Source organism: Fusarium proliferatum (assembly GCF_900067095.1).
Source record: "Fusarium proliferatum ET1 genome assembly, contig: FPRO_scaffold002, whole genome shotgun sequence".
In the NCBI taxonomy this organism is placed as follows: Eukaryota; Fungi; Ascomycota; class Sordariomycetes; order Hypocreales; family Nectriaceae; genus Fusarium; species Fusarium proliferatum.
Genome location: NW_022194791.1, coordinates 1,324,326 through 1,339,091, shown reverse-complemented (window position 1 = coordinate 1,339,091; position 14,766 = coordinate 1,324,326). Strand labels below are relative to the sequence as shown.

The following is a 14,766-nucleotide window of genomic DNA, read 5'->3' as shown; positions in this document are numbered from 1 at the left end:
TGATAGGTTAGCTCTGTGCCTAAGAACTCTAAAGATTCTAGGAAATATTAGTGCACGTATATAAAGCCTTGAAATATGAAATGTGCCTGTACTAATCAGGTGGTCGTCGGCGAGGCACGTTTGAAGACGGTGCTTCGGGCAGTAAAGGAAGCACTTCACTCGCGGAAACTTGAGGAAGATGTCAGTTATCAAGGCACGTATAAATCTTTCTTGTGTTAAACCGGATATAGAACATCATTAAACAATAAAGTGCGCATAGTTGACAGGACGAAATGCTTCGCATTACATTTAACCATGCTCAAGGACGCTTCCAACATCATACACTAGCAGTTCTATCTCTATTAGATCATATCCTACAGCTTCATACCTCATGCTGTTCCTGATCGTTGTTGACGACACCATCAACAACAACAGTTCCAAGACATATATGTCCAGCACCTTGAGTATTGATCTCCCAAGGAAAACGAGCTATTTTCTCCTCCCATGCCAGACAGTCCGTCGCTTCTTCAAAGATAAACGCTCATCCCGGTGCTCCAACAACAAATAACTCCACCATACATTGAAAAGACTGACAGCGCAGCGAAAACAGGAAGACCAAGAGAGGCTCACACAAGATTGTCTCCATGCCAGTCTCGTAGCCATTCTTCTTTCACAAAGGAGAAAAGGAAATTGGAAGTGTATGTTTGCAAGCCTGTTACGCCCTCGTGCGCTCGTCTTCCGGAACTCCGCCATATGCTAGGGCTGATTGAAAACGCTGCACGCTGTCTGAGGCACTTGCCCCGGCAGCTAGTGATAGTTGGTGATGATAAAAACATTAACATATATAATGATCAACTCTGCGAATGAGCTTTGCACAACTCCTCGGCCTGTCACCACATATCCTCTCGCCCATCCTGCCGACGATCGTTCTCATTGTCATGGTACTGATGGTAGTATTCCTTAGATCCTGGTCCGTACCCTTCTGGATCGTCGTAACCATAGTCTTGGTGGTGATCTGTGCCATGCTCATCCTCATAAATCTGAGCATCGTCAACATAATCAACCTCTCCGTTACCAGACTCGCCGTATTGTACCGCGGCCTGTGGTTGAAATTAGCAAGGTTGTTTACGTAATTGTCTGAGCATCTCTTACCCGATGATAATCGAAGTCGTATTGATCCATGGCTTCTTGGGCATCTTGCTCTTCGCGCATTTGCTGTTGAGCCAGATATTCCTGCTCTTGTTGCTTCCGTCGAGCTTCTTCCTCCAAACGTTTCTGTTGCGGCGAAATGGGCACGTTCATTTGAGGATGCATCGCCTGAACTATAGCCAGGTAACTGTACATGAAGTTGCTCAGTAGAACTTGGCTGAGCAAGGGCCGACGGGGGTTGGCCAACTTAATATGAGCCATTCGATATATCGCTCTCTCCTCGAGAAGAGGAAATCTTGTCCAATGGTAATCCACATCTGGGACTAGGGGCTTATATACTGGCTCCTCAGGAACCTTGAGGTGTTGTGTCTTCTTCGCATTTCGCTCTTTCTCCTCCTTCTTCTTACTTCCACCGAAGATGGAAGAGAAGATACTACCATCCTTGTCCCTCTTGGAATCACTCTTGCGGTGGCTCTCCTTCTTTCGTTCTTCCTGCAACTTGCTTTCCACGTTGTCACGGTCAAGGACCAGACTCTCACGGCCCTTGGGTGCATTTTTATCAATCGATGTTTGAATAACATCTAACCGTACGTTGTCTTGAACTCTTTCGCCGAGTGATTTGGTCTTGGACTTCTTACTCTCTTCTTTCTTCTTTTCTTTATCATCACTTGTACTCTTGAACCATTTCCAGGCGCTTCCGGAAGACTTGGTCGAACTTGAATCGTCGTCCCGGTCCTTCTTCGATTTCTTTTCGGGTTTTCGCTCATCCTGGTTCAGTGTTGGTATGAAAGTGAGGCTATCAGTTCGCGATGAGCCGCTTCCAGGAAGTAGTGAAGGGTTTGCCGCAAGATTATCGTTTAAGGATTGGCTTTGGGGATATGATGATCGAGAGGTATGTTGCTGTTGTGGGGACTGAGACGCAGGCTGTCGGCCAATGCTTCGTCGACTTGGACGGCTAGGTTCTTCCTCTATCACGGGTTCGGGTTCCGACATTCTTTGAGAAACAGGGTGAGTCTTTGCGTTTTGGGATGATGACCGTTTTGGAAACTTCTGTTCATGCTGATCGCGAGCGTCTTGGTAAGTTGAGGTCTCAATCGTTGGAAGACTCGGTGAAGGTCGGATAGGTAGCTGGTCTTGAAATGTCTCTGCACGTTTGAGCTCGCTGTTGTTGGCCCCTTGCCTTGTTTCATCATATGAATCGAAATCTTCCACTGACTCCTGAGAGAACTTGTGTGATCGCTTGACCGTGCGATTTTGTTGGGAGTAGTTGTCTGCCACAGGCTCCGAATGGACTCGCGTAAGACCGTGACCGGGTGGTGCTTCCAGAGGAGCAAAATTCGAATCCTCACTAGGTTGTTGTCTATGTCCAGACCGTCGAGCCAGTGGTCCAGTACGTAGACTACCGCCCTTGCGATATGTTGTTCGGGTTGATCTCCGCAGTCCCATACCTGGGGCAGCAGGCAGAATTGGCATATCGTCTGCATTGCTCTCAGGTCCAGAGGGTGCCACTTGAGATTCTTGAGCGAATTTCTGCACGGCTTTCGTGGGATCTTTGACGAGTTCTTCCAGACTGAGTTCATGGCTGTGGCCCCGGGAGCGTCTTCGATCTAATCGCTCAGCACCATCGACGTAACCGAGAGCACCGCCTTCTCCTGTGTTGTCTATTTGTCGTGACAGCATGGACTTTTTTCTTCTTAGGCCCCCAGCTCCCGAGTCGCCTTCACTGGTATCGATATCGGCAGATAGAAAAGAGTCTCCAGATCTTCGTCTTATCGAATGAACCCTGTTTTCAAGAAACGACTTGAACTCGCCGGGAGCCAACTCTGGATGCACTCTAGCAGGCACCCAAAGGAGTCTTGAAGGGTCGTTCTCATCGTCGTCACCACTTGGTGCTATAGTCGGCATAGCCATTAAAGACATGGGTGGCATATCAGGATCCTTGTTGTTTCCAACATCCATCGACAGCCGCCTGAGGGCCTGTAAATTACTCAACTCCTGAGCGATGTCATTCGGATTATCAATGTTCGTGAGAGAAAATTGCGAGTCGGCCTGAACATCGCGAAGTGAAAGCGTGGGAGATAACGGTGATTTTGGTCCTTGTTCAAATGAGTTACTTCGCTGGCCTTGTGAAGGCGGTTGAGGGCGTTTGGTCGGGTCGCCATTAACAGGTGATGTCTCGCCGGCGGACGATTCGGAATCGGTTCGCTTAAGTCCTCTTCGTGTGTCTACAGACAGAAATCGGTCATCTGGGGGTGGTCGAGGGAGCGATTCTTGGTAAGGTGTCGGGCCGCCTATGAAGCTCAGTGGGCGATTTACACTCAATGGTCGGCCACCTTCTGATCCTGAATCGTCCTCATCGCCATACAGAGTACCAATAGCCTCGGTGACATGATGGCTTGGATCAGAAATCGAAAGTTGACTGGAATGGCCGCGTCTGCTGGCAAAACTGCCGCCAACATCGCCGCGGGGTCGAGATGATGTCTATACATACAACAACCTAGGATCAGCATGGGTGGCGACAACTAGAGAAAGCCGTGACGATATGATCAAAAGAGCGCAATTATACAAACTGCGCATAATTGCGTGTTCCATATAGAGAAACAAACATTCGGTGAATGTGAATATTGACGTACCATCATCGACGGCTGGGTGGGCCTCAACAGAGGCTTGCACGCCCACGATTGCCTGTGTGCGGTATCCCGGCTTGTCTATTGAAACGATGTTGAATGTCGAATCTACGTTATCATGGGCCTTAGTGCACCACGGTACTAGCGGCGCAAAGGAATGGAACGTCTGTGGCTAGAAGGGGTGAGAGGTTTGGTCACCTCCTGCGACGGCGTTCTCGTCAAGTCTGTTGTCGCATGGGGAGGATGTGAGGACGAGCCGCTGATCTGTATGTCGTCCGTCAAGGGTTCCTAGTGTCCAGTATCGTATCTTGATGGGGGTGATATCGTCTATTTGAATCGTTTCGGGTGATATGATCGTGGAGGAACTGGTAGGAGGTTGTGGCTGTTTCTTTGAAATAGACAAAGACTCAAATCAAGGGAGACAGAAAGAAGAGGTTCGTCCAAGGCCCAAGGCGAGATACAAGTTGGGTAGCCCTGGTAAGGGTAGGTACATGCAATCAAAGGGTGACGGTACTTAGACCGGGGCATGAGACGTGTCAAGGTAGGTCACGTGGTGGAGGCGCTTACAGCGGGTCATCAGGCGCTGTTCCACTGTATCACAGCGCTATCTCACACTAAAGTTGGCGCCCGTCGGGGTGGTTCAGTGCCGTTGGCCCCTGTGAGTTGCTGGAACAGAGTTGGCCATCTATTCATGGACACTATAACTCTCGGCGGAAAGTATCTCGAAGATAGGTAGGTATTCTAAGAATAAACATACAACACGGCTTCCTGTCAGAAATCTATGCTAACCAGACAGCTGTACATGATTGATAAATCATGTGTCAGGTACCCAAGTTGCCTAGTCATTATGGATGCGTCCATCAAGCCTTGCTTTGAGTTTCTAACTCGCTGAACGTCTGTGCTGGGCTGGTCCAATGTCCCCTTCAATCCCTCGAATCAAAACCAGGAGTAAAGAGCCCTGAAAAAGGGTCCATCCTTGCTTGCCCAGAATGAAACCGACAGACAAGCTCATTATCTTCTTGGCCAGGTTAATAAAGGGTTTCTCATGTCCGAAAGGACGGTCTTGTCACGTCTGCGGTGCGCATGGCAACCTACTTGCTGTGATGGATGGTGAATATCACATAACGTAGCGGCTAATATCATTGAGGGGGTGCCATGGTAACAGGACCGAATAATCGCGGTCGTTTTGACCCGTGAGGAATGTCTTTTGTGGCATGGCTGTATGCTCCAGACAACACGAACAACACTTCATTCAACACATACCAAATGACACAGTTGAGTCCTGGTTTAGATCATTCTTCGCGTAATGAGCTTTTAGCGTGAGCTATAATTATCCATCAGTGAAACAGACTGCACATGCACATTGGGCTTCATGTCTTGTGTATTGTCTGGACATGCCAATGTTCGTATTACCATTAGGTGAAACAGATCATATAGCACAGGAACGACATCCCAATAACCTGAATGAAAGGTTCTCGTCAGTAACGTATTAAATGTAAAGTCTACGTAAATCGGCTACTTGATACCTAGTAGGAAGGGTATCGAGGCAGGGAAACGCCGATTAGTCAACTGTATAGTAACAATCACTGAAGACCAACCTCGCAAGAAATGTATACCAACCTCAGCCAATATGAATTTGGACTTATAACAACAGGAAAACAGGTGGGTTGCTTAAGAATGCCAAATTAGTACATAAGTCCAAAGTGCCTGTACTTCATCAGCATTTATACTCATAGACAGAAGTGCGTTACTTCAGTTTTCTGCTTCGTTGAAGACTAACAATTTTTCCCTAGTTTATAATCTGATGGCTGTGTAACTTGAGCATACTCTTCTCGAAGCTTGTTTCGTTTCTCTAGAGCAATCCATCGTCCATTTGTTGTTTGTTTCCTGTAATAGATAGAGTGCTTGATGACCGCATGATCGGTCGCATGTGGGTGTTATCCTTGTCTCAGATCAGCACAAAGCTATGATCCCAAGAGCCAAGGCCAGACCCATGCTTCTTTCTGTATCTTCGTATGAAGATGTGGTCTACCATATGGTTTATTCCTGCTTGGTAGTAGTTCCTGGGTTTCTGTTGTAGAATTTTACAGCATCGGTAGGGAATTCGTCCATTTGTAATTCGTATCAAATTCAAGGTAGACAGAGTTGCATCGGAACTCCAAACACCATTACCCCAAGGGCAAGTCTACCCCGCTGAAGTTATTACGTATCAAACAAGAAGGGAGATAGATATACGGAGTACCTACTCAAATCATGCGGGGAGGGTTGTGACGACTCGGAAGGCATCACTCCGCACCGTCACAGATCTCCTTCATCTGAAGGGAGCATCAAAGGGACATCAAGCACTGAAGCATTCGTTGCCAAACTTTTTTGACTTACAGTTTCCATTGCTTAAGCTCGCCTACTTAATGATCTTTTTATGATTGTCTACAGAGCTGCTTGATAATATCTTAAACCCACACATAGGTAGAAGAATGTGATTTCATATAACTGACGCCCTTAATTGGTAGGTACTGCGAGATGCCGATTCTATGGGAGGCAACAAAACTTAGAATCTCTATACTAATGGACTAAAGGTTAAGCTTAGTATATATTGACAAGCCTTTAGACCAGTGGTTATGGCTCCTTGGTTTAACGACTGAAGTTCTCTCGGTCCCTGAGGCTACTCAACCGCTAATGGTAAACTCGCATTGTCACTTCACCTATTTCTCTGGCGATAAGCAAGGAATATTATGTTTTCTCTCACTTGCTACTTCAAGCTTCAGGTAAAGAAAATTGAAACATAAGCTAGTATTGTTATTCTGCATGAACCTAGGTGTGGATGATTGTGTGACTGAATCTGATTGTCAGGCGGGACTGTCTATTGAACTCGACAAATTAGGACGGAGTCCATAGCTTTATAACATAAAGAGTAAATGTTAGGAATCGGCTTGGTTGAGTGGCTCTCTATATCAGATATCCAAGGTTAGTACATAGGAGAAGGAATGCTTGGTCTTTATAAAGCCTTGGTTTAAACAATCAGTGAATTGAATAGAGAGCTATGATCCCGGAACAGGTAAATGAAGTGAGATACTTTGGAGAAATCAATATTGAGAGTTAGAAATCCATCTACAGGCAATGATAAGAGAAACTATGACGTCCTTCTCGTTGCCGTGGATTTCTGTTTTCCTAGACTTCAGGTTGTATTGTTTGTGCAGGGTAAGGAGCTTTCAAAGCAAAACGGTGACAAGAACACGATCTCAAACGGTCGTCTCTACGATTGCCGACCATTAACCGTTTAGAGAGCATCACTGAATGAGCTTCCCCTGGTCTAGGCCCAAATAACTCTTCGAGGCGGACAGGCACCTCGTCAGAGGTGAAGCTGATGCGGCTAGTCCGAAAGAGGTAAAGCCTTTGACTCCCGATTCTTGGGGCCACCTAGAAATTATCTCTACCTCTGAGGTAGCCTTGCTACAGCTACGAAAATCCACCTCCCCGTGATTGCCTCCCTGTCTTCCATTCCACATCGTCACCTCTTTTGATACCCATTCATCCTCTTCCGGGAGCTCTATCTCATTATCAGAGCATCCTTTCTCACCGCCCACGCGATTATCCGAACACGCGAATCTCCGACCGACTTCGAGCGCATAGAATCAGTTGATTGATAGAATGGCTGCTGTGAGTGCTCTCCCCATGACATGGCCCCTTCTATTATCCGCTATTTGCCCATCTCCCTCGCACTGTTCACGGCTTTCCACATGCGAGCATAAGTTCGCATTATTGCAACACCTTGCAAGATAGCCCATGGCCATTTCTGCCTCTCTCGCATTCTCCGTGTTGCCTTAATCCCACGCCCGCCTTCTCCCCGCTCGCGTGTTGTCCCGCCGTTGCGCCCCGTTAGATGGCCTCAACTTCGAGATCCGCAACTCCACGTTCATATGCACTTCCACAAAAATGCGGTTACCCCGACTGCGCAGTCGGCCACTTTGAAGAAGACATTAGCTAACACGTCCCCAACAGCCGCGAGCATACAATAACCCGGGTCCAGGCTACCTTCAGAACGGTGCTGGTGGTCTTCCTCCCACTGGTGCTGCACCACTTTTGCCCAACCAGGGCCGTGTCCTTCAAACCGGTCCCCTAAGAGTTCTGTGTATTGCCGATGTTCGAGGTTGGTAATTATGGGCGATGTAGTCGGACGAACGCTGAATACCATATAGGAAACCTGAGATCACTCAATGATCTTGCGAAACAAGCTCGAGCCGACCATATCATCCACACTGGTGATTTTGGTTTCTACGACGACACTTCCCTGGAACGAATCGCCGAGAAGACGCTTAAGCATGTTGCGCAGTATTCGCCCTTGATTTCCGAGCCTGTAAAGAAGGCTATTCAGCAAGGAGGACCAGGCCCCGTAAAGTCCCGATTTCCGCCAAATGAGCTTCCTCTCTCGGAGCTGCCTCTCCTTATCAGCGGTGAGGTTAAGCTTGATGTTCCCGTCTATACCGTCTGGGGTGCTTGCGAAGATGTCCGAGTACTAGAGAAGTTCCGAACCGGCGAGTACAAGGTCCCAAACCTGCACATCATCGACGAGGCTCGATCAATGCTACTGGAGGTTGGCGGTGTCAAGTTGCGGCTACTTGGTCTTGGTGGTGCTGTTGTCATGCATAAGCTTTTTGATAATGGCGAAGGCCGTACCACCATTGCTGGTGGTCAGGGCACTATGTGGACAACTCTCCTGCAAATGGGTGAGCTTGTCGACACTGCGCACCGAGTTTACGATCCTACCGAAACCCGCATCTTCATCACACATGCGTCTCCTGCTCGTGAGGGTATCTTGAACCAGCTCTCAGTAACTCTCAAGGCCGACTTCTCTATCTCTGCCGGACTCCACTTCCGATATGGTAGCTCTTACAATGAGTTCAGCGTCAACCCTACTCTCGACCATTACCGTGGCAAGCTTGCTGCCTCCAAGGCTTCTTTCAACGACGTCTGGGAGACTGTCAAGAGTGAAGTGGAGCCTGCTATCCAACAGAATGAGGCCCAACAGAACCTTCTGAAGAATGCTCTGCAAATCGTCGAGAAGATGCCAACCACTGCTGCTGGTGGCAACCCCTTCGGCGGCCCGGCTGCTGGCCAGGCTTCCCTCGGACAAGTCGACGAGAGTGCCTTCAAGAATATGTGGAACTTTAACCTTGCTGATGCGGCCTTTGGCTACCTGGTTCTCGAGATTCAGGATGGCCGTATTGGTACTGAGATGCGTGCTCAAGGCTTCAACTTCTCTCACCGTGGCGCCAAGCAGCAACCCGGACTTCCTCCCACCACAGCTGGCCCAGCTGGTATTCCTTCACCTGCCCCTCCCTCGACCCAGTCCAGTGTGCCCCCTCCTACCAGCCGACAGCCCTCAACAGTCCAGGCTGCTAAGCCTGCTGTCGCAACTCCTCTGCCCGGCCCACCCAAGCCAGCGACTCCCCAACCTGCCCCAAGCTCGAACAGTCCTGCTCCCGCCCCGCCCAGCAAAGACACCGAGAAGGCCACAGCTCCGGCTTCCGCTCCAGCCAACGGTTCAGCGCACCCTGAGCGTGTTTCTTCTCCCGCTCCCAAGACACCTGCCTCGGACATCATCGGTCTTTTCATTATGAATGTCAACACCGAGGATCAGTGCCGAGATCTGTTCAGCGAGGAGGACAAGAACAAGATTCTCAAGGTTGACAAGTGGGGTAATTCAAACAAGGTTGTTCAGTTTAAGACAACAGAGGACCGTGATGCTGCTTTGGCCAGACTTCCTGAGGATGTCAAGACTAGAACCCAGGAGGATCGATCCAAGCCTCTGGTCAAGATCTTCCAACATCGTGAGGGCAAGACATATGCCAACCGAGGTGGTGCTGGTAACTGGGGTGCCAGCGGACGCGGCGGTGCCACTAACACCAGTGGATATCGCAGCGCTGGAGGAGCCAGTGATTCCGAATCTAATCGACGCGGTGGACGAGGTGGTCGCGGTCGTGGTGGAGATCGTGGACGGGGTGGACGTGGTCGAGGAGGCCTCAAGGGCGAGACAGGCACCTCTTCACCTGCCGCCGCTCCCGCCACACCCGCCGCCGATTAATATCATACTCAAAATTTGAGTGTCACTACACAACCGTTCTGAGGCCTTGGTCCTTTCCATGCGCCTCTTATTATCTTTGCCTGCTTTTTTTGGGCATCACCTGCTTGTTACGCCTTGATCTGATCTGATAGGGGCTTAAGCAACAGGAAAAGCGAGGATATCTCACTGGCCTCGTTTTCATGTATCGTGTACCTAATGAGATTTCGGAGTCGAAAATCCTTGACATCGAGGGTACGGCTTCTTTAGTTTTGACCTGTATGGAGTTCAGTTGTGAAGAGAATTAAAAAAACATCGTTCTGGGCCCTGGAAAGCATTTCGGAGACGTGGATGTGATGATGACGTTCACGGAAGCTGGATTAGGGGAGTAGGTTGATGATTTGGAATGAATGAACTTCCTATTGTACAATGCTAGACTCTGGTTGACTATTCGTGATGCTGATCGTGATTGATGGACTATTCTACAGACTAAATTACATGTGTATCCTTTAGTCACTTCATACAGGCTTCATGCCCTTATGAATAGCGGCAATGCCGCCAGTCAGGTCTTCGTAGCCTTCTCCAGCAACTACGAAGCCTGCATCCTTGATCATGTTTCTGAACGCGGTCTGGCTCGGAAATCTCTCAATACTCTCGACCAAATACTGGTAGCTGTCGCGGTCCCCTGCCACTAGTTGACCGATTAGAGGAATGCCCTTAAAGGACCACTGCTTATAGATAGTGTTGAAAATGGGGTGCTTGTCAACCTTTGAGAACTCAAGGCAGGCAAACACACCGCCAGGCTTCAAAACGCGATGGGCTTCCTTCAAAGCAGCAGGGATGTTGGAGAAGTTGCGAATACCGAAGGCAACTGTGTAAAGATCGAGCGAGTTATCCTCAATCTGAGAGGGGAGGACTTCGGCGTTTGCCTCGAGAAAAGAGAGGGCTGATTGGTGGGACGTGGGGAGTGCAAGAGAACGTTGGCGACCAACTGCCAGCATATCGGGGTTGATGTCGGAGATAATAACGGAGACATTGGGGTTGCAGTTGAACTCGTGGGCGTGCTGAAGGTGTCGGAAAGCGATATCCCCAGTTCCGCCAGCAACGTCGAGAATGCGCTGAGGTTGACCGGGGGGATTCGTAGCACCAGGGTTGAGGGAAGAGATAAAGTAGTCCCTACGTTTCGATGTTAGTTTGTTACACCGTGCAGTATAACTGAAAGAGACTGAACGCACTTCCATAGACGATGAATACCCAGGGACATGAAATCATTCATCTTATCGTAGGATTCGGCGACACTTGTAAATACACCAGCAACACGCTGCTGCTTTTCTGCTTCAGTGACAGTCTCATATCCGAAGTGGGTAGGTCGATCAGATGTAGGGGTTGATTTATCGCCACGGACGGCATTGGTAGAGCAAAACGGCCGGACGAAAGTAGGAGAGCATCTAGAGGGTTTCAGTGTGCGGGAGAAGCCCCGGAGGGCTGTGCGCGAGGCCATTGTGAATGTAGTTGGGCCTCGGAGGTTATGGGAAGCTCTGGTTGAGGTCAGTTCGAAAATCATACGAGGCTGAGAGTTGGAGTTTTGCAGTGGGTCAGAAATCGTGGCGCGCCAGCCTTGTAGCCACAGTGGCTGACATTGATCTCAATATCGACTTGAGAGACTGGCAATCAAGAAGGGCAATGGAGATATTATCTCATCTCACCTTTGTTAAACGCTTTCCCCAGAGTCGGCAACGGTTGAAGCATTACCCTTGTTCTTTTCCTGGCGGTGCTTAAAGATGGCTTGAATGAAGGTGCGCACGCGGGTTTTCAACCACCAGGCAAGGAGTGAAAAAATTGCGAAGAGGGTAAGGAATACAATTGCGATAGCTACTGCTGGAGTGGCGGACATATCGAGAGTCGTTTCAAAATGTTAGGCTAGATGTTCCTGTTAAGGATGTCTTTCACGGTGTTGTTGTGCAGAGATTAGAAAGTTTGAGGTTGAAGACTTTGTCTATTAATTCAACTGCATGCTCGGCCAATCTTGACAGTGATTCTATGTACTGGTTGCCGTGGTGCATATTACTATACGTTGATTGTGGTTGAGATTCACTGGCAGCTGGTGACAGCTGCATTTGAAAATGGCAGATGCTAGAGCTGGGACTGGACCCATCCATCCATGGAGATCTGGAGTTTATCGCGAGTGTGGGGTAGAGCGATAAGAACTTTGTGTGGGGGATAAGTCGGGGTCCTCATGGCTATCATGGGCTTGGGCTTCATGGTCGGCATCAAACATGGCATGATTAATGGTTGGCCAAGTCAGGAGGTACGGTGCAAGGTCTGACAAGGAAGTCAGCCAATTGCCGAATAAGCAAGACACCCTTGGAAACAAATGCTGGCTGAGGATGCCGAACATCGTCAAACCACGGCTTATTACTATCTCGCCGTCTCGGCTTTCACGGGTTGGAGTCGGCTCAGGATGACGTCGCTTCCTCGCGGTCTCAGACACAACAACCCCTCGGTAATACGGTTTACTATCTACCTGGTATATCATTGACATCCAGCGATTTGAATAAAAGAAAACATAGCCCAGATTTCAACTGACCCCCCCAGAAACCCCAAGCACCCACATACACATACATCATGAAGTCTCGAGCTCTGCGTCAAGTCGCCCTGCGGCGGGCCACCCTTTCTAGACCACATGTAACGCCCCTTGCGATCCGATCAGCCAGCAGTGTATCGCAACGGCCCAATTCCAATTTTGTGTCCTTTCCTGGTGCTTTGAAGAGCGCATTCACAAGCTCTCTCAAATTCGAAGATCCCGAGTCGTATCCTGCCTTATCGACGTATCGCGTTGTAGACCAGCATGGAGTTGTGGTGGATGAATCGTTCAAACCTGATATCTCCGATGAGGAGGTTATTCGTCTATACAAAGACATGGTCTTCATCTCAATCATGGATCTGATTATGTTTGATGCGCAAAGACAAGGTCGATTGAGCTTCTACATGGTTAGTGCTGGCGAGGAGGCCGTCAGCATTGGAAGTTCAAGCGTGCTCGACAAAGACGATGTCATGTTCTGTCAATACAGAGAACAAGGCGTGTTTAAGGAGAGAGGGTTTACAGCCAAGGATTTCATGAGCCAGTTATTTGGTAACAAGAACGACCCAAGTCGAGGACGAAGCATGCCTGTCCATTATGGAAGCAAAGAGCTGAACATTGTGAGTATGATGCGAGTTGACACCAGTACTTCAGAACTAACACTGTGACATAGCATTCAATTTCATCTCCATTAGCGACACAACTTCCCCAGGCTTCCGGTGCCGCTTATGCTCTTAAGATGCAAAAGCTTCAAGATCCCAGCTCCAAAGCTCGTGTGGTTGCAGCGTACTTTGGTGAGGGTGCAGCTAGTGAAGGAGACTTCCACGCTGCCCTCAATATTGCCGCAACACGATCGTGCCCTGTTATCTTTATCTGCAGAAATAACGGATATGCTATCTCAACGCCTACACTAGACCAATACCGTGGCGATGGTATCGCCAGCCGTGGTATTGGCTACGGTATCGATACAATCCGAATAGATGGTAACGATATCTGGGCTGTCAGAGAAGCTACAAAGAAGGCACGTGAGATGGCCCTTGAAGATGGTGGCAAGCCAGTTCTCATTGAAGCCATGACCTACCGTGTCTCTCACCACAGCACATCTGACGACTCGTTCGCCTACCGTGCGCGCGTAGAAGTCGAAGACTGGAAGCGTCGCGATAATCCTATCACTCGACTACGAAAGTGGATGGAAGCAAAGGGTATCTGGGACGAGGCCAAGGAGAAGGAGGCCCGCAGTGATCTTCGCAAGGAGATATTGAAGGCGTTCAGTGAGGCAGAGCGGGAGAAGAAGCCCCCGATTCGGGGCATGTTTGAGGATATCTACGAAGAGTTGACAGATGATTTGAAGGCGCAGATGAAGGAGCTGAAGGAGATGCTGGATAAGTATCCTGAAGAGTATGATGTTGCTGAGTTCGAGGGTGGTAAGGATAGCTTGAAACCATAAGATAGAAGTTATAATGGGGCGATGAATAGCTCAAGCGATGCAAAATTAAAAAAACAATCTCGAATGATATTCTAATCACGTTCAGTGAAAACTTCAACCAGTTTGTGTATAGTAATAAGTGACATCAGTTTGTGGTTCTTCTTAGTAATATGTTGTGTGCCTACCAGATGACCTTGGTTTCGAGCATATCTCAAGGAGCTTATTTATGGCCAAAGGTGTTCTTCTGAAAACTATAATAAGCTTAGATCTTATGCAAAAACTAAGGTACGGTAGTCGGTTCCTCCATCCCGTCTACCTAGTACAGCGAGATCTCAAGATCAAAGTACCTTGATGTCACATAGACAGCTTAGAATTATTCAAACAGCGACAGGATGAATCATCCGAAAATGACTATAAGCCTCAGTGAGCTGGATTCAGATAGCCGTCTCATCCTTGTGCTCTGATATGATTTATATCAAACGACATCATATTTTAGTAAAGTAGTTTGAGGCTCTCCTGGCCCCTTCAGCCGTGCAATATCCGATGTTGATGGCTACCAAGAGATGGTTGCCGCATTCATTAGTGTGACCTCTTCGGTGGGTTTTACTGAGTGCCTAAGGTAAGGTATGATAAACGCCACTATGGACCTAAGCGGGCCGCTCCACATGCTGAGAACGGATCTCAAGTCGCACCCTGATAATATTGTTTTGTGATGTTGAATCACTTTGGACTGTATTTTCATACACGGAAGATCATTCCAGTACTAAATCGTTTCCAAGAGAACCCCATGAGTGTGGTTATTCAATGTATCACAGCAATTATGACTGAAAGGGATGATAACTACATCACGTAATGTAAACAGAAACGGCACAAGACCATCTTGCCATGTTAGAAACAGAGGCCCCTCAGCCCCCCCTCTGAGCCTGCACAGTGCATGTTTGTTTGC

At 48.5% G+C, this 14,766-nt stretch overlaps 4 protein-coding genes across 4 annotated transcripts; 2 read left to right on the top strand and 2 right to left on the bottom strand.

Annotated features, from left to right (window-relative positions):
• Nucleotides 1–869: 869 nt before the first annotated feature.
• FPRO_03338 (uncharacterized protein) lies at nucleotides 870–3,767 on the bottom strand (the record flags this gene model as incomplete). Its single annotated transcript, XM_031226460.1, has 3 exons — nucleotides 870–1,079; nucleotides 1,132–3,609; nucleotides 3,762–3,767. 3 exons carry the CDS (start codon nucleotides 3,765–3,767, stop codon nucleotides 870–872), a joined length of 2,694 nt encoding a protein of 897 aa, XP_031076995.1.
• A 3,636-nt stretch (nucleotides 3,768–7,403) lies between these two features.
• On the top strand, nucleotides 7,404–9,837 carry FPRO_03339 (putative nucleolar rRNA processing protein GAR1; the record flags this gene model as incomplete). Its single annotated transcript, XM_031226459.1, has 3 exons — nucleotides 7,404–7,412; nucleotides 7,755–7,902; nucleotides 7,952–9,837. 3 exons carry the CDS (start codon nucleotides 7,404–7,406, stop codon nucleotides 9,835–9,837), a joined length of 2,043 nt encoding a protein of 680 aa, XP_031076994.1.
• A 494-nt stretch (nucleotides 9,838–10,331) lies between these two features.
• Nucleotides 10,332–11,314, bottom strand: FPRO_03340 (putative COQ5-ubiquinone biosynthesis, methyltransferase; the record flags this gene model as incomplete). The annotated part of the gene is made up of 2 exons (XM_031226458.1): nucleotides 10,332–10,989; nucleotides 11,049–11,314. 2 exons carry the CDS (start codon nucleotides 11,312–11,314, stop codon nucleotides 10,332–10,334), a joined length of 924 nt encoding a protein of 307 aa, XP_031076993.1.
• A 1,124-nt stretch (nucleotides 11,315–12,438) lies between these two features.
• FPRO_03341 (uncharacterized protein) lies at nucleotides 12,439–13,841 on the top strand (the record flags this gene model as incomplete). The annotated part of the gene is made up of 2 exons (XM_031226457.1): nucleotides 12,439–13,014; nucleotides 13,068–13,841. 2 exons carry the CDS (start codon nucleotides 12,439–12,441, stop codon nucleotides 13,839–13,841), a joined length of 1,350 nt encoding a protein of 449 aa, XP_031076992.1.
• Between the last annotated feature and the right edge of the window lie 925 nt (nucleotides 13,842–14,766).